At 42.3% G+C, this 22,633-nt stretch overlaps 1 protein-coding gene and 1 long non-coding RNA gene across 2 annotated transcripts; one reads left to right on the top strand and one right to left on the bottom strand.

The window, feature by feature from the left end:
- The first annotated feature begins 183 nt into the window (after window positions 1–183).
- On the top strand, window positions 184–2,756 carry LOC144589152 (uncharacterized). Its single transcript, XR_013545068.1, has 2 exons — window positions 184–292; window positions 2,662–2,756. It is a non-coding gene; the product is annotated as an uncharacterized LOC144589152 (long non-coding RNA).
- Window positions 2,757–5,033: 2,277 nt separating this feature from the next.
- EDEM2 (ER degradation enhancing alpha-mannosidase like protein 2) lies at window positions 5,034–20,873 on the bottom strand. Its single transcript, XM_020782393.3, has 11 exons — window positions 20,665–20,873; window positions 19,507–19,617; window positions 17,705–17,744; window positions 17,199–17,304; window positions 15,107–15,232; window positions 12,691–12,902; window positions 8,998–9,139; window positions 8,122–8,246; window positions 7,086–7,230; window positions 6,439–6,560; window positions 5,034–5,586 (listed from the first exon to the last, which is right to left on the bottom strand). The coding sequence occupies exons 1-11, from the start codon at window positions 20,769–20,771 to the stop codon at window positions 5,083–5,085; spliced, it is 1,740 nt and encodes a 579-aa protein (XP_020638052.3). The 5' UTR covers window positions 20,772–20,873; the 3' UTR covers window positions 5,034–5,082.
- Between the last annotated feature and the right edge of the window lie 1,760 nt (window positions 20,874–22,633).

The raw sequence follows: 22,633 nt of genomic DNA, 5'->3' as shown, positions 1-22,633 counted from the left end.
TGGTTCGGAAGGAAGCACGTGGGAACGGCCTGGCTCCCCACGGCCTGATGGGAAATGTAGTCGTTGAGACTGGCCGCGGAATCAAGAAGCCTCAAGCCTAAGCTTGGGCTGAAGAACAGCGAGACGGAAGTCCGCAATCAAAGCTGGCCCTTGCTGGATTTTGTGCTTTGCTTCGTCAGATTCCCTAGCTTTGTTTCGTTTAGGTGCCTTTCTTGGCAGGAAAATCGTAATCATAATGATCAATTTAAACTCATCAAGCCCCTCCCCAAATTGGAAATTAAAAGATAGCATGGTATGAAATATTGCCATTCATTGTTTTTAGCTGGTATAGAACACTTCAGAAGCCATTGTGGACATCCATCATCTCAAAAACTCTCACGATGATTCTATAAATAAAGTGAGATCATGTTATTTCTGTTATTCCCATGTTGCCTCTGATGTGCTGAAATTCGGAGTAAAAAGCGAGTCTTCTGCAGTTTAGGCTACAATCCCGTTTACAGTGGGGTCTTGACTTGAGAACTTAATCCGTATTGGAAGGCGGTTCTCAAGTCAAAAAGTTCTCAGGTCAAATCTGCATTTCCCATAGGAATGCATTGAAAACCATTTAATCCGTATCTGCTCTTTTCCGTCCATAGAAACTAATGGGAAGCTGCTATTCTGCCTTCGACCACTAGAGGGGGATATTTTGTTTCTTTTTTTCTTAGGTCAAGAAAGGTTCAGGGAAAGCAGGGAAAATACAGTCCAGGCAGTACCAGGCAGTCTGAAGACTGTCTCCCAATCCACTCTCTAAACGCTGGGAGGAGTGAGGAAGCAGACAGGCACCCTTTTCACTGGCCAACAGTTAACTGAAAGTTCAAATTTTGCACTTTCCCTGCCTCCCACGTGGGTTTTTTTCAGTTCTTAACTCAAATCTAAGTATGTAAGTCAAGTCAATATTTTCCTATGAGAGCGGTTCTTAAGTCAAAATGTTCTTAACTCGAGCTGTTCTTAAGTCAAGACCCCACTGTACTTTTACCTGAGAGTAAAAGCATTCTCAGGAGCAGACTTTTTAATACAGCGAGACTTATATAAATATGAATAGGAGGTTGCAATAGCAGAAAAATTAAAACAGCAGTCTTGTGGTGTGGTACCTTACAGTTAACAGTTTTATTACGCATAACTTTTACTGATTTACAGTACATGGGTCATCAGATTCTTTAAGTGTGTTAACCTTAAGTTAGCAAAGTTGACCAACTGCAGGATAACACTTCACAAATTTGATGAAATGGATGGTGTCTACAAACGCTTCATTAAAGTTCATGGTGGAAGCCACGCTTGGACCAGGAAAAAGAACCCTGGCAAAAATATATATATCCCTGAGTTTGTGTGCACAGGATATATTCCCGGCTCCTGGTGGCACTGGGACACAAAGTTTTGATGATTGACCAACCCACTGTCAGTTTGTACTATGTCCTTGCCCACTTCCTTCAACCAATCTGTACAGCAGCTACCCAGAGGGCAAGGTTGCTGCTGCTGCTTCTCACATGCCTAGAGGCAAAACTGTAAGCTTACTGTGATACTAATTTCTGGTCACCCTTCTTAGAGGTTTCTACGTTCATAGAAGTGGTTTGCTCTTCCCTCCTTTTGGGGGCAGCTTGAAGACTGTGCAGCTTGTTCACAGCTACATAGGTTGGCTGATCTCCTGAGAGGCATAGCAGGGAATCAAGCTCCCAGTCTTGTACTGCAAACACTGAGTTATCCAGCCAGCCTACAGCCAAGATTTGAAAGTTTGTATACACAAGATGTTGAAATACAGTTAAAGGCATGCAGAAAAAGTTGCCCTGAAAAGTATGTTTAAAATTGAACTTGGGAATTATTTATTATAGTCAATGCAGAACATTTTTAAATGTGCCAAAACAATTAGCCAGCTCCGGTTGAGCAAGGTCAATGAATTATAAACAATTCTGGCAGCTGAAAGATGTTTTGGTTACAGCTTGTAAATATAGAGATGGTGTGCATATGTATGATAGTTGGCACTTTGTAGTTCCAATGCTTTTGTACTGCAGTAATTGACTTTTCTAGGAATCAACGTTTTCAAATCTTTAGTGCTATAGGAGGATGATAACATAAATTCTGCAAAATTTGCTATCTATATCAAAGTTTTATAAGTAGAATGGCAACATGCCAATTATTAAGTTACAAATCTCTGAAATTACAAACATTGCTGGAACAATTAAGATTTCTATTGAAAAATTATTCCTGGAATCTTCAGCATTTGGACTTCCATGACTTAGTGGTCTAAAAAGCTGGCAGGTTATAAGCACAGCAACCACTGTCTTGTGACTGCTATAGCTTACAGACATTTTCTGGCAGCCTTGAAGGAGGGGACATGAAGGAGGTCCTGGACTCCTGCAAACAGCTTTCTAGAGACACAGAATTTATCCATCTGCCTCAAATTCTGCTGGACAAATCAGTCCCAGAATGCTCCAGAATATATTTTTACTTAGAGGTCTATCATGAGAGTTCAGCCTACTATTAATGTAGCCTTAACTGATCCTTTTGTGTTGGTGTTAGTCTTTCAATAAGATCCTGGAAGGCTGCGATGCTGGGAATTAAAAATAAACACAACTCCCTTCTATGTAATTATACTCTACCATAACAGCTTCTTTCTGCTTCTTCCAGAAACTGTCTCCCAAGAATGAAAACACCCTCCCTGAACTACCAGCGTGGAGTTTCTATTCCACTGATCTCTCATCTGCAGATCTAGGAAAAGAAAATGGAAACAAAATAGGAAGACATGCCCCTGTCTTGTCATTCTATTTTTGAGGAACAGACAAAAGAAATGAAAATAAAATAAAATAAAATAATGGAAAGGAAGCAGAGAGAGAGAGAGAGAAGGGACAAAGAAAGTTAAGATTTTCCTGTTTTAGCAACTTTAAGAAAAAAATTAGCCAGAAAAGCCAAGTTAACCGAGATTAATTGAATGACAATATAAGATAATTGATCTCCATGCTGTGCTGGTTTAATCACTAGAAATGTTTTATACAGGTAGATCACAACTGGGCAACCTCCATAGTTGGTCACACGTGCTCGTCCCTGGACTTTGGATAGCTACACCCACCCTTGCATTTTCACCTGCAATATTTTTCTTCGAAAAAATTGTCGTTTTACTGCAAATGGCAAAATTAATTAATTAATTAATTACCAAAAATGTTGGGGAGTTGTTAAGAACTGTTCAAAGATCATTGGCAGATTACATATACAGTAGGACTGTAGTATCTCCAGGGGGTCAGTTCCAAGCCCCACCAGCAGATGCAAAAAGCAAACAAACCCGAAAAAGCATTGAATAAGCATGTGATCTACTGCATTGTCTTTGGCTCCCTCTAGTGGTTGGTTTTGGTAAATATACCCTGGAAATACGCATAAATGTGTATTTCACAGGGGTTTTATTTAGAATTTTCAGGCAGCAGATAAAGCGACTCAATGGATACCGTTCCCACACAGTTGGGTGGAGGTGGTTTCCTACTGTACATACAAGGACAGATAAGTAAATTAGTGGTGGAGGAGCTGGAACATAATTAGAAAAACCAGAGGAAACAGCAAAGCGAAAATTACAAGCAGAAAGAATAGCCCAAATATTTGCCATAAAACAAATAGTGCCACAACAGTTGTTGATTTTGTGACAAGAGATGTAGCAGGATTTTTTGCTACCAAATTTCTTCTTTGTTGTGCTGTAAACAGAAGAACACGAATATGTACAGAACTTAATGGATTAGCAGATTACTATACGTACACTAATATATACTAAGCCAAGAAACATAGTTGTTGTGGGGTTTTCGGGCTCTTTGGCCATGTTCTGAAGGTTCTTCTTCCTAATGTTTCACCAGTCTCTGTGGCCAGCATCTTCAGAGAGTCAGAACTCTTGTCTGTGCTCTGGTGCAGTTTATTTGGATAGTTGAGTATTTATAGCTGTGGGGTCAGCTTTTGTCCTTTTCAGAAGATGGGTGATTGTGGTGATCAGCATTTTTGTTGTTCTTGTGGGTGTATTGTTATAAGAGGGAGAGATTATCTGTCACTGTGATTGATGGATGTCGTTAGCTGGTCTGCTGTGTCCTGAAAAGGACAAAAGCTGATCCCACAACTATAAATACTCAACTATCCAAACGAACTGCACCAGAGCACAGAGTTCTGACTCCTGTTCTCTGAAGATGCTGGCCACAGACACTGGCGAAACGTTAGGAATAACAACCTTCAGTACACGTCCAAAGAGCTCGAAAAACCCACAAGAACCATCAGATCCAGGCCGTGAAAGCCTTCAAAAATACCAAGAAACATAGGTGAGCGCAGGTGATGTATTCCTGTTCAGATATTTCCCTTTGCAATTTTGTTTTTGAGGTTATTTTGTTCAGAGATGGCAACCCTGAGGTCAAAGCCAGTTCCTCCACAAAAGAATAAATGATCTCAAAGCTTACATTAGAAACAGTAACACTCAGAAAGTAATGGGAGTCTGTTCAGTTTTCCTGTACATGATGTGATTCGCTCAATTATGCAAATGTTTATGTTTTACTACTGTCCTGTGTATAGCATACTGATTTTCCTAACAAGCAGGTCACTTTTTCCTTCAGGTAGAACAGTCGCTCTCTGGTATGCAGAAACAACCACATTAGCATCTTAACAGGTCAATTACTTGTATTAGCTGGCTTCAACATTGCCACGATGCAAATGCTAACCAGCCCTTCATAAATTAATAACCAGTGATAATTGCAGTGATAGTTACAGGGATCCCCTATGGCGGCCACCCATTCATAAGCAGCACCCCACCCTCCCTTCTCTGCCTCCTCTGGGTGCGTGGCCATCGTAGGGCGCCAAATCACAGATCAGCTGTGCAGCTGTCGGCCAAACTGCTGAACCAGTGGTTCATGCTCACCTCTAATGTAAACCCATTCAGCTATGGGTCTTCCATCATCTATGCTTGCTTTAATGTACTTGTCACCCACGCATGACCTTAGAATTAGCATAACTTTGCATATATCACCAAGAAAAGAACAGAAAGGTATAAATAAAATACACATTTATTGATTTTAACAACTCATAGCAAAGGGATCATGTACTGTCAACGAAGACTTGTCCCAGCACAGCCAGTTTTGATTTGAAGGGTTGACTGGGACAGCTCAATAATGGGGCTCTAATTTTTCCTTTCTGTTTGGAGCCTTTTTGCCCCTTCCAGTCTTCAGAGGAAGCATCTGAAGAATCTTTATGCCTGTCCCCATCCCATTGGTTATCTGAAGTTCTTGTGAAAGTGAACTTCTTGTTCCTTTTCAGAGAGTAGAACTCCTTCATTAGATCTTCTACTTCCCACTGTTCTTCCTTTTGCTTCCTACAACAGTGCAAAGCAGCAGGGTCAATAGGATGGGCTTCAGTGTTGAAAACGTATCCACCAGCACCAAGAATACATTCTCCATAGGGTGTCAGCACAACATCAAAGGATGACCCATTGTTATGAATGAAGTTTTCAGGATCAAAGAGCAGGTACAGATATTTTACTGTTTCAGCCAGGAAAAAAGACTCCATGCGATTATCTAGTCTGTGATCTCTCAGGTCTTTGATCTTTAAAAAAAGGGGAGGAAAACAGTTGTCACACTGTATATCTGAACTGGATTTTGGAAACAAATGGTTACAAGTAGCAATGTCCTGTAGTGTGCTATTTTTGGAGATAGAGTTATCCAATAGTTACAACTAGTTACTTTCAGGTGTAATGAATGATACTTAAGTTGCTTGTTGGCAACTAGTTACTTTCAGAAGTTATTTTAAAGGGCATTTTAAGGTATTTTTAGAGGTATTCTGACAGGAATTTTGGAGCATTTACATCATTTCCTTATTAACCTAAAGAACATTGTTTGGTTTTGTCTGGTTACATATTTTTTAAAGACACAAAACTTTTCCAAATTCTGCTTTAGGGCAAGAATCGGGAGATTGATTCTGGTTCAGTTTTGCTGTAGGAATTAGAAAATCTCATGCAGTCTCAATATTGTCTCTGTGTAATAAGAGAAAGACAACGTAAGTGAAGAGATACATTCTGTCAGATAGGTTTGGCTCCATCGTGAGGCAAAAGGTGGCAGCTACCTCAGGTGGCAGATGCTGGGAACAAGAGTAGCAAATCTGCCTGTTCCTATTGTCTTATGGCCTCTATTGGAAGACAGAGCCAATTCTAATCCTTCCACTAGCTTGCTACATGCAGATGTGATAAAACAAGATTACACTGACAGTCTCATTAGCTTCTGATGTGGAATGAAGGATGAGATGCTGTCTCGTTCTTTGCCTGAGAGAGCAAAAGGCTTTGGGCCAGCCCTGGTGCTGAGCTAACTTTTGCTGATGTCAAAAGAAGCCTGAGGAAGGCTCGTTTTGACATTGCATTGGAAAAAAAAATAAAAAAAGAGAAATTCAAGAAAAGCACTTAACTGTTGCAAACCCACACTCAACCTTGCTGATTTTTTCAATTGCCTCTACAACATCTCTGCCCAGCTCCAAAAGGATGGGATCTCGTGTAGCTCGATAGAGATACATGGCACTCTCTATCAGTTCTGCAAAATTAAAAAGAAAGCACACTTACTTTGCTACTTTATTGCACAGCCAGGAATTCAATCCACATAATGCACTTGCACATTTACAGTGAATACAGCGGAAATCTGAGCACCAGTTTTTCCTTTCATCTGCACTAACATCATTTATCACATTTAGAATTCCTCAAAGCCTGAACGAGACGAAATTGCTGCTTTAGGTAACGTCAAAGAACAATATTTATTTTAAAATCAGTTAAATGGTTTAGTTATTTAGGATTTCTTCACTTTTTTTGCTACACAGCAAGGATTTCCAGAACCACCTAAAGCTGAAATACATCTGAACATCTGACTTGTACTATATAGGGATGATATGTGGACAAAGAACACAGTTCACCCTTATGTGGGAGTATGTGTGCTCTGGTCATGAGCCATTTATGACACAACCAAGACATACTGTGCAGCAACATCCAGAAGGAAGCCATCCTTAGTTTTCATTCAACATAGGAAATAGGAAAGAGGCTATAAATATGCTTAGTTCATACTTACCAGGTCTAAGTGGGTATCCTTCACGTTTTTCCACAGTATAACCTTGAGGAATATTGTAAAACTCAGGGAGTCCACCAAACTGCTTCCAAACAGTGTAATAATTGAGAAAAGTTCGCATTGCACTATCTATATCTCCAATAAGGCTCTGGAGGAAAAAACAATCAATAAAAGTAAGAACCAACCATGCCAGACAAAGTCAAATGCTCTCTCCTAAAGAGAAAGTAGAACAAGAAGCCACAAATAATATGATCTATTAAATGGTGGCACAGGGCTGGAAACTTCAGAAGAATGAGGATTTAAAGGGCACTAGGATGCTTCAGCAGCTGCCACTCCATTTCACGAGTAAAAATAAAATCAAACACAGATACTTAGGGATCAGTTTCAATACTTGCACTCTTTAAGAATTTATTTCTAGCCAGGAATACCTCTGCCAGATCCTTAGTGGGAATATCTACTTCCATGATATGCTGTTGCTACTATTTTTCCTGGCACGAAATCACAACACCCTATTTCCTCAATGCAGGCATTTGCTTGAACACTGGGAATACAGCTTGTAATTATACACGGTCGGGGGTGGCAACCTCCGGACTTCAGAAGTTCTGAGGGAATTCCCTGCCCCTAGATAACGTGGATTTCTCCATGTACTTTCCAGATGGGAAGGCAAGTAGCAAACAGGGGAATCCTTCTGTTAACTCTGATCTGGAGGTAACGGGAGCATCTGCCATGGTTCTCTCTATATGAAGGAGGAATGAATGCTGGAGGAAAGGTCGCACTGGAGGATGTCAGAGGATGGGCATTTCAGAGCAGAGCACCAGAGTCACCTGACCTTAGTCTTTAAGGATGAGGCCAATCCTGCCCCTATTTGTATTTGAGTTCTTTGTTCCTGAAATACAGTGTTATCCAACATAAGATGAAGATGGAATCCGTGTTCTATTCATTATGTTGGATGATGCCCACACAGTATGTTTCCTGATCTTTTTTACTGTGTTAATGGAATTAAAAAGAAATTATATACTTATCCAATAGCAGCCCTTACCTGCAAGCCAGGCCAGTAAGCCTCAAGAGACTGAAAAACTGGCATTGAAACAGTCCCTTTGTACATTTGGACCCACAGATACCAATCATCAAATTTTGTATAGTTCTTAAGAGCTTTGTTATAGTCTGCAAAGAGAAGAGCAAGTTGAAACCAATGTTGCGTATCAGAAGGGAAATGTAAATTTCTGAGCAAACAGGGTTTTATATTCTCCCAAGGCTTAAACTTTGGGAAATAACATCATCAGAATTTCATACTATACTTGAACATGTTGAGGGCATGACAACATGAAGATTTTTTAAAAACTAAAACATCTGCTTGCAACACAGAAATGTATAAGGCAGATGTTATTCAAGGTGTCTCTGCTAGAGAGCTCTAGTGTATCCCCTGAACTACAGCACAGTTGCTTTGTAACAGAGAGATCAAAGTACCTTGCCAAACTACAATTCCCAGGATTCCACAGGATAAAGCAACGAGAGTGGTATCAAATTGCTCTAACTCTGTAACAGAGCCTCGTGGCGCAGTGGTTAAAACGCTGTACTGCAGCTAAAAAAAAACTGTGCTCACGACCTGGGGTTCAAATCCCAGGTAGCCAGCTCAAGGTTGACTCAGCCTTCTATCCTTCCGAGGTCGGTAAAATGAGTACCCAGCTTGCTGGGGGGGCAATGTGTAGCCTGTATAATTAAATTGTAAAGCGCCCGGAGAGTGCTTGTAGCGCTATGGGGCGGTATATAAGTCCAATAAATAAATAAATAATACACACACACTCTTGTAGACCCATGAGTGGATTTTGTGTTTTATATTCAGATATGCTGCACTGACATTACACTGAAGATAGATTCTTAGGTACAGATCTAGTGAAACACATGAACCTCTCACCTAGAAACATGGCCATCAGCTCTTCATCCTGCAACAGGATGGCTCCTTTAACAAGATATTCAAAATAGGAGTCTACGCCTGCTCCAATCCCAGCATCTTGGGCTACCCACTTGGCAGTTACTACATCAACATGGTTACCCACCTGGAAAAACAAAAGCTTACTCACGGCATGAATTGAGATTAGCATAACCCTGAATTTCTGTATCATTCAGCAAAGCTAGATTCTAGCTTGCTTATTAATATATATAAGGGATTGGGAGGGAGGGGAAGAGAAAATGTAACATAAAGTCAGCCACAAAATCCAGCATCTCCTTAAAATTCCTTCTTAAAATGAGTGTTTAGTGCCAATGATACACACCAACACTGGTGTCTGAATGATAAAGATTTAAAGGTTTCATCAACAAGAGCCAGTCATGTTTACTGTGCAAAATTAATGGCTCAGTAACATCGTCTTTTTAACCCAAAATGTTAATCATGACAAGAACAGCAAGTGTTAATATGACACTGTTAAGCCTTCAGGCTTTATTCGAAATTACTGATTACAAAAAGGTACAGGACTCTGAATGCAGAGGTAAGCCACCACTTTCTGCCTTCACATTCTGTAGCCATGTTTTCCACAAGAACATACTATAAGCCTTGGAATATACATGTTGAAATCCTACTGCTTAGTCTAGTAAGTCACAACTAGAGTAAGACCATTGAACCAGGGGATTTGGTGACTCAACTCATCTGTAAGTTCTATTCATTCAATGAGCCCTCTCTACTTGCAACTTACTAAGCTATGCAACAGGATTTCAGTCCATGAGTTCCCCCACACCCACGAGCAATCTCCCCATTCCAAAACCACTGTGGTAGCTACTTAGCACCTTCCTAGTCTTTGGAGCACCTTCCTAGTCAATTTTTCACTGAAAATATGAAGAAATGCTCAGAAAAAAATAGAGCCATTAAGAGAATTACAGACTCATAAGCATAATTTGTATTATCTGAGAAAATAGTACCATTAAAAAAAGAAATGTAAAGCCATCTTCCCAACTTGATGCCATCCAGATGTATTTGGCTACAACTCCCATCAACCTCAGCCAGTAGCTATGCCATTAGAAGTGATGGAAATTGAAGTCCAACAGGTCTGGAGGGTTTCAGGTTGGGGAATGATGATGCGGAAGAAAAAGGAATTACTACCAAGCAATCTTGATTTCTTGGGAAGGGTGGAGTGGAGAAAGTGTGTTATCACATGCCAGACTCCTTCTCTGATGGAGTACTTGATTTAATCAACAAGGGGAGAATAGATTTTGCTGCTCAAAATTCCTCCCAAGAAAAATATTTGTTGTTTAAAATTTTCCCCAAGGAACTTATTTGAGGATCACCAACAGCTAACCCTACTAGGAGAGTATAAAACCACATTTTCACTCTATAACTGCCACTGTACATCTTCTACTTGAATAAAAGGCACAACCTCAGGTTCCCAAAAGGTGGTGAGACTCAAAGGCAGAACTTCAGCAACAGGAAGGAATAGTCACGACAAAAACATTGCCAAAAATAAAATTAAAAAGTACAGTGTGTACCATTTATTTCTGAGAGATAACACACAGAGTGTCATCAGCCCTAACTATATTTTGGCCAGGATCCTGCTGGGGATTTGTGCCAATGAAAGTATAATTGTGTAAATTGTGGTGGGCAGTTCCATCAACTACTGCTCATATACCTGGTCACACACCCAATTGAGCGACAGTTGAGCATGACTAACAACACATTAATTAGTTCCAATTTATCACTGAGTTTACACAATTACACTTAGGTCAGTTTAAATGCCTAGCAGGATTCTGGCTTTTCCAGGAAACAGTATCCAGGAAATCTAAGAAGATGAACAGTAGGACATAAATTTATAAAATTCATTTCAACAGGTGCATTTGAAAAGAATACCCTAGGTTCATTTAGTACAGTACAGGGGTCCCCAACCCCTGGTCCGCGGCCCGGTGCCGATACGTGGGCTGCCTTGGACTGGGCCGCGGACAGGGATCACTGCCCGCTCGCCCACTGGGGGGGGCGTGTTGCACTTGCTGGTGGGTATTTCGAGCTTGTGCGCATGTGTATGAGTGTGACATGCCCCCTCATGCTCATGCGTGACACACCCACCTCTTGGGCAAGCCCAGCCTTGAGTGGAGGGGAGACGGCTTCATCATGGCGGCCTGCTCAGTCTTGGAGGACCTCAAGCTGATGGGCAGAGTGCCTGAGCCAGGCCTTCCCGGATGAGGGCTTCCGTGCCTTCTTGGCTGAGTATGCCGCCGAAGTGGCGGCCCTGGAGCACCAGCGGGTGCTGCAGACCAGCCAGGCCGGCCTCCGTTGCCTGCTACCTCAATCTCTGCACCCTTACAGCTTGATCAAAGAGATCTGGCGGTGGCAGTCACGAGCCTGGACTCCTCGCCTTCCCTGCAACCAACGGCACCTCAGCTCCTTGTGGCTATCTGGTGGCAGCCGCTGCTCCCTCCCACACTACCTGGCCCCCAGCCACGAGGAGCTGAGCTGCCGCTGGTTGCAGGGAAGGCGGGGCACACAGACTCCATCTCCCAGCAGGCCCGGCGGCGTGCCCTCCCTTGTTGCTGGGCAATGCGGTGTACTCAGGGACCGGCTTTTCCCCTGAGGGACCGGGCGAGTCACTTCTGGGTGGGAAGGAAGCCCCTGGGGAGGGGAGGCGGTGCGGGGACACTCTGCGGGCTCCTTCCTGGCTCTCCTCGCCATGTAGTCCCCAAAGAGCACGGCCTGGGGTGGTCCCGGTGAGGTGAGGCTGGAGCTGGTGTGCTCCTGGGCTACCTCACCCTCCATCACCTTCTCACTACAATGAGCGGGCCCGCAGGAACCAGACGAGGAAGGCCTGGACAAGCTCAGCTTCAGCCCAGACGAAGAGTTTGAGCAGGAGGAAGAGGAGTCCTCCGAGCCCATGGAGGTCGGTGCCTGAGCCCCTGCCTGCTTCCCCATTTCCTGACATACACACGCTGGCTTCGCCTCCCTTGCCCACCCCGTTGTCGCTCCCGCGGAGCCTTGCATTCAAGGCAGAGAATGGGGAAGGGTTTCCCATCACTCCGCTATAGACGCTCCTACACGAAGGGATACGGCAGCCAGGCCGGGTCGGGGTCACACTGCTCCATCCCTACAGGGACTAATAGGGCTCCCCCCTCCCATTTGTGCATGCGCATGTGTAAGGGGAATTACAGGCGTCTTTGTCGGAGTGGTCGAGTGGCTCTTATGCCTAGGAGCACAGACAGGGGCCCCCTGGGAGAGGCACAGTTCTTGGGAGGAAGCGAGGTCATCGCCCTCCGCTCCGGATCCAGCCTGCTCCTGGCTGCTGGCCGCCATGGTGAAGCCACCTCCCCTCCGCTCAAGGCTGGGCTCGGCCAAGAGGTGGGTGTTTCACGCATGAGCGCAAGGGACATGTCACGCATGCGCACAAGTGCGACATGCCCACCTGTGAGTGCGGGGGTGCCCCCACCCCCCAACCGGTCCGCGCAGGGAGCCAGCACCCCCGAACCAGTCTGCGGTCCGAAAAACGTTGGGGAACACTGATTCCTGACCATTAGTCCTGCTGGCTGGCCAAGACCAAAAACATCTGGAGGACCAACTGTTGTGACCCACAGATCTAACAACAACAACAACAAAAGACTGCACTATAAAGAAGGCACCAAATAGTTTTCTACTCACCAAGCCAATATCAGAGCGATTTTTCCAGAGAGTCTTAAGAGCTTTTCTGGCAACATTCTCAAATACAGGATCACCTGTGAGATGACTCAATGTAGCAAATTCTACTATAAATGTTCCAATACCAGCAGTACAAGTAACTGGTGTCTCTCCAGGGTTTACTCCATGTAGTAAGTTCACTGTCCCATATGGCATTCCAGTTGGGGTCTGAAAAGCTTCAAACCAAAGACATATAGGATTTCAGATTTGGAAAAGTTGTTACAGTACTAAGTTCCTATCTTATGGCATAATTAAATAGATCAGAAGAGTCATACTAGTTGTGGTTTAAACCAAGGAGAAAAATATTGGCTGAAATCCTGTTGCTGTTGTTTGTGTTACATGAAGCTGTTGACATCAGCAGCAGTGGCAATTTTTCAGAAATTAAACATTTTCGACTCCTCTCTGAAGGTCTTGAGACTCCTGTGTTCCCTTTCATTATCAGGGGCTGCAGAATGGAACTCTTTAAATCACCAGGGCTGCTGATGTCATCAGCCTTACACAGCATAAGTTACAGCAACAGGATTTCAGTCAATAGCTTAGGATATACAGTATTAGATGTTATTTCAGGCAGTATGTATTCCATTCTTTCACAAATTTGGTATATGCAAATTAGTGAAAACTTTGGTACTCCAAGCTTTAATGAAAATAAAATAAGGTGTTTCTAGCCTTTACGGTTGCATAGAACAGTGGTTCTTAACCTTTGTTACTCAGATGCTTTTGAACTGCATCTCCCAGAAACCCCAGCCAGCACAGCTGGTGGTGAAGGCTTCTGGGAGTTGCAGTCCAAAACTCCTGAGTAACCCAAGGTTAAGAACCAGTGGCACAGAAGATCTTAGAAGCTGTAGATGGGACTGGCAAATTTTTTTTACAGCTTTTGGGGAAGAAACATACAGTTTTATGTTATGGATATTTTTTTTCGTACATTGCTTTAATACGCAAGCTATCGGGTGTTTTAATTCTTTAAGATACCCTGAATCATTTTTAAACAATATGAGTCAGAATTTGCAATATTAGAACAACGGGTGCCATTGTTATTTTTCCAAAGCTACTGTTACATGCTCTGTAGTAGCCCATAACTTATGCTTCTTCTCTTGCCAATTCTCCACTTAAATTCAAATTAATCCAAAAATTTTTTAGTAGGGTTGCATTCTAGGTTCATATGTAAGTATTAAATGTGCCTAAACATACAGACTAGGATTCAAATAAATTGAACCGATCATGCAATGAACTGCATAATGACCAGTTTGATATTTTTATGACTTGTTCATAGACCTTTCAAGACTTCATTGAGCAAATGTTAAGTATTCTTAGACAGCTGCCTATGGCACAAGCAGGACAATTCGACCTTTCTACACCAGTGGAGACTGGTCTCCAGTACAATCATAGCTTCAGTGTGTTCCATGATTTAACTACATGGCTAATTTAAGTCCCATTGATTTCACTGGATCTTTTAGAAACACGACAACCTCAAACTGCTGTTTACCACCCAAAGAAATAAAAAGCTTCCTGATAATATTCTGTGATCCTGGGAAGTGGCCGAGGTTTTAAGCAACCTAAACTGCAGCACAATAAGAAGTAGAGCTGCTGTACTGCTATAAGAAGTCTTGTTCTGATGTAGGCTGGGTAGTTCAAATAATTTCAAAGTGTATTTTGAGATGTAAAAGTCTGGAGCAGATTTGGTGCATCTACCAACTCAAAACCACACAGAGACCGCTCTCATTTCATGTTTAACTAGAGTGGTTGCAATGACTAGACAGGCGGGGTATAAATACAGTAGAATGAATGAATGAATGAATGAATGAATGAATGAATGAATGAATGAATAAATAAATAAATAAATAAATAAAAATAAAACATAAATAAACTCCATGAGCCTATGAGCAGAAATAGCAGGGGAAGTCAGTGGAATAATACAGACGATATAGCTCAGGTTAGAAATTCTCCTGAAAGCACTTGAAAAAGTTACATTTTTGGACTCTAACTGGCAGGATACCATGGTCAGCGTTTGTCATACTGGCTGCATGATTCTAGGAGTCACCCAAAATCATAAATTTTCCGAGCTGTGCCTTGAGCAATGGTTATACAAACAGATGTGCCACTCTGCACTTCATACTAAGTATGCTCCGCCATTTGCTTCCAATTTCACACTAAATCACATGCCATACAGAAACAATCTAAATACTTGATAAACAGGTCATCTATTTTATATGGGCCCACCACCTACATATCTTCTACTTCCAGTGATCTCCAGAAATTCTTCTGCAGCATCTGACTGATACCCCTTCATTAAAAAAATATTCGAACCAGTCACATAGCCTATAACCCAGCATGAGTGACAGAGGGGGAAAAAAGAGTTCTCAGGTTCTCCAAAGATGCTCACCTGGTAACAGCTTTTGAGCTGCATCCTCTGCCATCCTCAGAAGGGGCCCAGCGCATGGCCATCCTGGTTCCACTTCAACTCCAGCTTTCTTAGACAGCAAGTGAGCAGACAGGAGGCCACCAACCACTGCAAATGGGCAGATTAAGATCATTTAGAAGCAAAATAGTGCTGCCAAGGACAGATATACTGCTGATCCCAATCTGGCTCCTGTGACCAGAAGGCTCAATTGCATCAAACAGGCAGTGGGAAGTGTGCAAGACTCAAGTTTGTGTCAGTGGCTGCAGAAGATCCCGGCATTCTTCTTAGACACTTCAGGGACAAAACAGTCATTTTTATAACCCTTTGATCATAGCAACAAGTATATAATCTGAACAATGGAATATTCCACTAGAACAGCCTCCTCTGGACAATTATGACCACAGTGGGCTGGGTAGTCTGTTGGCCATGATGGCCGAGACTGATGAAAATACTGGTTCATGATGTCTTATGGACAACTTAGTTATTAATACAGAAAAGCTGCAAGTTGAAACTAAAGCATTTAGCATACCGTGTTTCCATGAAAATAAGACAGGGAATTATATTAATTTTTGGTCCAAAAACGCATTAGGGCTTATTTTCAGAGGAAGTTTTATTTTTTTCATGTACAATGATCTGCATTTATTCAAATACAGACATGTCATCTTCTTCTGGTTGCTGCACAATAGTGGAGGGCTGGGTTTCACTGAGTTTTGGGGGTAGGGTTTATATTATGAGCATCCTGAAAAATCATATTAGGCCTTATTTTCAGGTTAGGTCTTAATTTCAGGGAAACAAGGTAGTCCTAAAAACACAAAAGTCACTCTGCTGGACCAGACTGAAATCCATTTAAACCAGTTTCCTGTTTCTGACAATTGCCAGCTAGATGTTTCTTAGGAGCTAACAAACTGGGCATAAAGGCATTTACTCCAGTATCTGATAACAAGATGGGCTACTTCTGGACAAGCAAGCTCTGTTAACTTTACAGTGGTGCCTTGACTTATGAACGTCCCAACCTATGAACATTTCGAGTTATGAACAGCTCCATTCGCAAAATTTTGCTTTGATTTGCAAATGGAGTTTTGACTTACGAATGAAAAATAAAACGTGGGGAAGGCGGAAATTTGAACTTTCAGTTAACCATTGGCCAGCGAAGAGGCTGCTTGTCTGCTACTTCGCTTGCCCCAGCGGTTAGAGAGTGTGGATACAGAGAGATACTTCAGACTTCCTACTGCCTGGTACTTCCTGGTACTGTACTGCCTGGTACTGTACTGTACGGACTGTAATTTTTTTGGCTTTTTTATTTTTGGATTTTTGACTTTCTTTTTTAAACCAGAGAGACTGCCTGTTTTGGTTGGGTACACTGTATTTACTGTACAGGGGTTTTCCAGCTTGGGGTTGTGCTAGGTGGGGGGGGGGTTATGCTTCTGTGCTGGATGTTGGTTTTAAAATCAGAAAACTGTTTGCAAAGATCTGTCTGGCTGTCAGCCTCTAAAATGCATTTCAATCTTTTGGTTTTCAAATCAGAAAACTGTCTGCAAATGTCTGGCTGGCTGATGGCCTCTAAAATGGAGTTTAGACTGAAGTATCTTCCCCCCCCCCCCCCGTCTTCTCTCTCTCTCTCTCTCTCTCTATGCTTTCTTTTTGTGCTGAGGAGGTCTGTTTGCTGGAATAACAGTTGCTGGATTCTGTGGCTCCTAGGGTTTGTGTACTGTGGTATGCTGAACATAAGACCAAAAAACAGCCGGAACGGACTAATCAGGTTTCATTGCATTTCTATGGGAAATGCTGATTTGACTTACGAACATTTTGACTTACTAACATCTTCTGGACAGATTAAGTTCATAAGTCAAGGCACCACTGTATTTTCTTTTATAGTATACTGCCATCTCCACTCTGTGTTGCATCTCAGATCTAATTTACATTACAAAAATTATTTCAAGACAAGTGTTATGTGTTGCACATGTTTCTGGATTTCAACTTCCATCTTTTTTCCTCAGCATGAGCTACATTGATATGCAAGCTGCAGCCCAATAAAATCAGACATTTTCCATTTCTGCTTTAGAGTGGGACTTACCTCTAATATTTGTTTCAAAGACAGACGCATTTACATCGATATCAAAGTTCACACCCTCCTGCAGCACACTGACAACTCTCTGGAACTCAGAGACATTCCCCAAAATCTAGAAATAAATGAAATGCAATTGAAATGACAACTAAATTGTTCAGGACAAAGCAAACAACAATTCTGAGGGGAAGGAAAGATCAGTAGGGATGGACATGGGATATTCCAAAATACAAAATGTTACAGTGATGTAATCTACTGTCCCATCTGGTTTGGAAGCTGTTCCCCTGACTGGTGATGCATGCTCTTATTTCATAAAGCAGAAGTTATAGAAATGCTCTCAAACCTTCCATTTTTAAAATTAAAGAATATACACAAGAAATCGGAATACTGGAGTTACACTAGTGCCAATTCTTCCTAACCTCCCAGGCAAAGCAACAAAATAACAAGCATGGAGAACAGAAAGACATAAGAAAATTAGGGACGAAAGACATTACTGAGGGATGGGCAGCACTTACTAGTAGAGTATCCAGAGCATCAATCAGTGTGAGAGAAAAACTGAAAAATAATAAATGACAAAAAGAAAGCATGGAGAAAAAGTATAACCAACTAGAAAATATACATTTGCAAGAATGTAGCCTGGCTAGATTGTGGCAGCAAAACCAACCAAGACCCTTGCGGCACCAACAAGTCTTATTTAGCTTAGGTTTTTATAGACTGTAGCCCATTTCTGGAGAAGCATCTGAAGAAATGGGCTACTGTCCACAAAAGCTTATGTCCAATAAAACCTATTAGTGTTTAAGGTGCTACAAAGCTTTTTGTTGCTTTTAGGAGACACATGATGAAAGGTGCACATCATGACCAATGGGCTCCCCTACTCTAATATTCTTGGGAAAAACATCACTCCAATTGTAGTAAAATGATTTCAGGCAATCAGTCAATGCTCAAATGATTACATAGGCAATCACTAGGGAAGGATTTTTATGACGTCTCATTTTCTTCCTGTAATCTATGTTTGATCTTATAGGTAAGTTTGAACATGTTTTTGAGTTTTCTGGTGAGAAAGGCCAGATTATTCATAAACATGTTTGAACTTGCTTATAGGTTCAAATGTAAGTTGCAGAGAAAATGCAAAATATCATAGAAATCCTTCCCTTAGTGACAAGCCCAAATCTCTGAAATGCTCTCATATAAAGGAATGATTTTCCCCAAGCTACTGGAGCAATGCCATTGCATTACTGGTGGACTAAAGTTACAAACAGAAGATTAGGAGTCTCATTTACAGTGGCTAAACTGCAGTTCTGCAGTGAAAACTCTGCTTGTGACCGATTTTCATCCTGGCCTCAGGTAAAAGCTCAAGGTTGACTCAACCTTCCATTCCTCCAAGATCCATAAATTGAATACCCAGCTTGCAGCAGGGTGGGGGAGATGTGTACCCTGTATAATTAAATTATAAACTGCCCAGAAAGTGCTTTAAGCAACATATAAGCAGAACACTTTGGCCCCTTTTTTAATGTGCTCACTACAGGACAGTGGCAGGAATCCTACTGGTGCTTTCCTAAAGTATAACATAATGTAGCTGATTGAGATGCCAGAGAGCATCTCTGTTGTTCAACTGAGCGCACGACAAGGCATGTGACGAAGATGTACCCTGTCACTTCACCAATTAGCTACAGTTAGTCACAGCAAGTTACACAACATTTATATAGAAACTAATAGGATTTTGGTCAGAAAGGTATAGCCACTGTGATCATCTTTATGGAAAAGCAGAGTTAAAATGTCTTTAAATAAATCAATGCAGTTCTTTTGAATCAATGGGATTTGGTTTGTCAATTCATCCATAAGTTCAATCAATTCAAATAGGCCTACTCTAGGTGCAACTTAAGTCGCATCTAGAGTAGTTCAATTTGAATGAATGGAACATATGAAGGAGTTGTGTCACCAAATCCCCACTGATTTAATGGACCAATACAGTACTCTAGTACAACTTACTACACTAAGCAATAGGATTTCAGCCATGCTGTCAATCTCTTATCCTACTTTTGAATTCAGCAACTGAACCATGTACAGTATGATATCCTTGCCCAAGTTGGCACCCTCCAAATGGGCTGGACTACAACCATAGATGCCAGGTTGGCATAAGCAGATCGAGAGTCTCTCAGCTACCTGAAAAGGAGACCGATGCATTTTTCTCTGCTCAAGTCCCACTTTCCCTAGCATACTGGGATGCTCAGTAAGAAAGTCACTACTTTAAATTTTTTAAACACATTTTAAAAGCAAATAATTTTTAAAGCAAATAGAGAATCCTTCTTCCCAGTACCTTCCCCAAGTGTCCTGTCCGTCACAAGTCAGAGGACGCAATTCATCATATGGGAAAGCATTTTCCAGGTAGTTATTGTAAGCATGGTAAAACATAGACTTCACTCGATCTCTAAGAGGGAGAGAGAGAGAGAGAGAGAGAAGAGATTACACAAACTTTGCTGAAATTATTCACATACAGATGAGACATATGGGGGGGATGGAGGTATCAAAGACCAAGAACATATTCCTCAGCCCTCCTTCCAAAGCAAAGAACTGCAGGTCATTTCCAAAGTCTTACGAGAATGATCTAGGGCTGTTATTCAACCAGTTCTCATATTGCAACTCCTCACCACTCTCCAGAACATACCAACCACTTTCATATCTATTTATGGCCCAGTGTAAATACTAAGGTGTTTATTCCCATATAATGTTGTAGATAAAGGATTTTTTTTCACATAAATACCCTGACTGCCCAGCATGCTCTCACAATGCTCACAACCATATGGCACTCATTTCAAGAAGACCAGTGAACACTTGCTACAGCTGCAATTCAGATGATTAAATGTGAACCGATTTAAAGTGTTGGAACTCCTTAGACGTTTCAGATGCACATAAAATGTCACCAGCAGGATAGTTCTGTTTTCTCTTTGGCAGGCCTTCAGGGCAAGGCTACACTGTATCTGAGTGGACCTTTCCCTCCCAGACAAGCAGGACTACCTCAGCAATCTTCTGCCTTCCAACTTGCTAAACCGTCTGAGGTGTTGAGCCAGAAGAAGGCAGCTCATAACTTTACACCTTCTGTAGAAATCATCTCTAAGAACCCCCTGCTTTTCCCCTAGCCTCTGAGAGGTGCTGTCCATCAACTTCTGATTCTCACCTGATTCTCAGGGCTAAGCAGGCAGTGCGGATTATTCCGTTGGCAGTCAGGCCAACGCGGCTGCAAATAAAAAGCTGAAGGACCCCCACCCTGCTGTTTCTCCCTGGAAGGAGCGTTGCCACGACTTCCACTGACGGATAACAGGAAAAAGGTTCAACAGGTTTAGCATATCCCTCCACTCAAGAGAAACGTGGGGACGGAAAGCTTCGCCTGTTGACATTCGGCCCTGCTGATGGCCAAAGGTAAAGGACTCCAGGGTGAGGGGAAGTATCCGGCATCTAGACCCAGGTTTTAGCTTACCGATAGTGCGCAACATCGACCTCCTTCCCGGCAGTAGGCGAGAAATGCCCGGGCAAATGCAGCACCACCAGCCAGAACCAACCCAGCGGGTGGAGTGAGCGCAGCATCTAAAAAACAGACACGGCGAAGCTCTCCCACCGCCCCGATCGGCCTCTCCGCTTCCTGCAGCCATTCGCCGCCAGCCCCCCTACAGTCACACTCTTCCTTCCGGGTTCCGCCCCCTGGCGTAGCCCTGCCGTCCGAGCTCCAATCAGGAACGCCGCTGTCGTCCACGCCTACGGCTGGAGTGACGTGAGATTAAAGCATTGGCGCTGGCGGAGCTCGCCTCCAGTGCGACTGCGCCAAAAGCTTTTGCGTTCCAGTTGTCTTTACTACAGAATTGCCAAAGTGTGCATAAGGCGGTGCAGCCTGTGTTCGTTCATTAAATGTTACAAAGATGGCAGCTTTTATTTAAAGTCCTCCAGGAGTCTTCTCGGATGTTCTTAAAAGAGAGGAGGGATAAGGCAAAAGCGGGAAGTCCAAACTTTTTACAATATCTACGACCCCCAGTTTTTATAGTACTTAAGCCGGAAGAACAGTCTTGGAGGACTGAAAATCGCGTTTTGTTTGTAACTTTTAGAAGTCCAAGTAAAGATGTTACCCACCCCAGGTTTTTACTTTTACAACTGGATCACGTGACTTTGATTATTGATTATTTAAAATATTTATGCTGCACTTTTCTGCTTAAAAAGGACCCAAGACAGCGTATATAATCAAAATTGCAATATTTAAAAGCCGTAAGTATACAAATATTAAAAAAGAATCAAACAAGTATTATATTAAAAACAATAAATACACTATGACAAGGTCAGCTGCATCTGCAGAAGTGGCACTGGCCACTGTAAAATACCATAGGCAAGGGTGGTATTAAGCACAGACTTGTTATTGGATATCATTAGATCAGCCTTTCCAAACCTGGTCACTTACAGCCTAAGGTATGCATAAGAACAGAAGAAGAGCTATGCTGGATCAGGCCAAGGGCCCCTCTACTCCAGCTTCCTGTATCTCACAGTGGCCCCACCAGATGCCTCTGGGAGCACACCAGACAACTAGATACCTGTCTCCTGATACCCCTCCCCTGCATCTAGCATTTTGTCAGAATACAACCATTTTCTGTAAGTAACGGGCTGGGAATTGGCAAGTGCCAAGTTAGGGGTTTGATTAGAACATATGTTTAATCCAGCATTCTCCTTCCAGCAGTAGACAGTTAAAAGAGTTTTCTTGGAAGGCTACTACAAGCAAGACATGGAGAGAATAAGTCATTACCAAATACATGTATCAGTGGAGCAAAACAATGCATATCCAAAAATATCTATGCCCAAATAAATTTGTTTGTTGGATGTTGAGCATGTTGTTGTTTAGTCATTAAGTCGTGTCCGAGTCTTCGTGACCCCATGGACCAGAGCATGCCAGGTTAGTTGAAGAACTAAAATAGGACACAGCTATAGGTAGAATAAAGTGGCAGGAGGCACAATGCCGTGCCTTAGACCTCTGTACTCAACAACCACGCATCTGGCACATTACTACAGCAATCTGAGAACAGAAGAAGTAGAGAAGGTAGGGATAGTGCATTGAAGGCTCATGCTATCCAGGAAGGATGGATTATCAAACAACATTGGGAAGGGAGGATTGCAAAGACTGGCAATTTCTTTCATGGACTTCAAGATAGGATGGATAAAAATAGCTAGCCTGTCTTGGTGCCTGCTCCATCCCTATTGCCACAGCATTGGAAAAGGCAGAACTGAGAACTCTAGTACAATACACTGTCACCAATATATAAACCTTGTTGAGGGAGACCATTATTAACATGTCAGAATAAGTAACATGCTTATATTTCTTTGACTTATTGAGATGCACATTTGAGCTTGATGAGCAAAACACAGTAGCTTGAGCCTCAAAACTGGGTGAGCTCTGGTGAAGTCCAGAATGC

The sequence above is a fragment of the Pogona vitticeps genome, chromosome 4 (genome assembly GCF_051106095.1).
Source record: "Pogona vitticeps strain Pit_001003342236 chromosome 4, PviZW2.1, whole genome shotgun sequence".
In the NCBI taxonomy this organism is placed as follows: Eukaryota; Metazoa; Chordata; class Lepidosauria; order Squamata; family Agamidae; genus Pogona; species Pogona vitticeps.
This window is presented reverse-complemented; position numbering and strand designations above follow the sequence as displayed.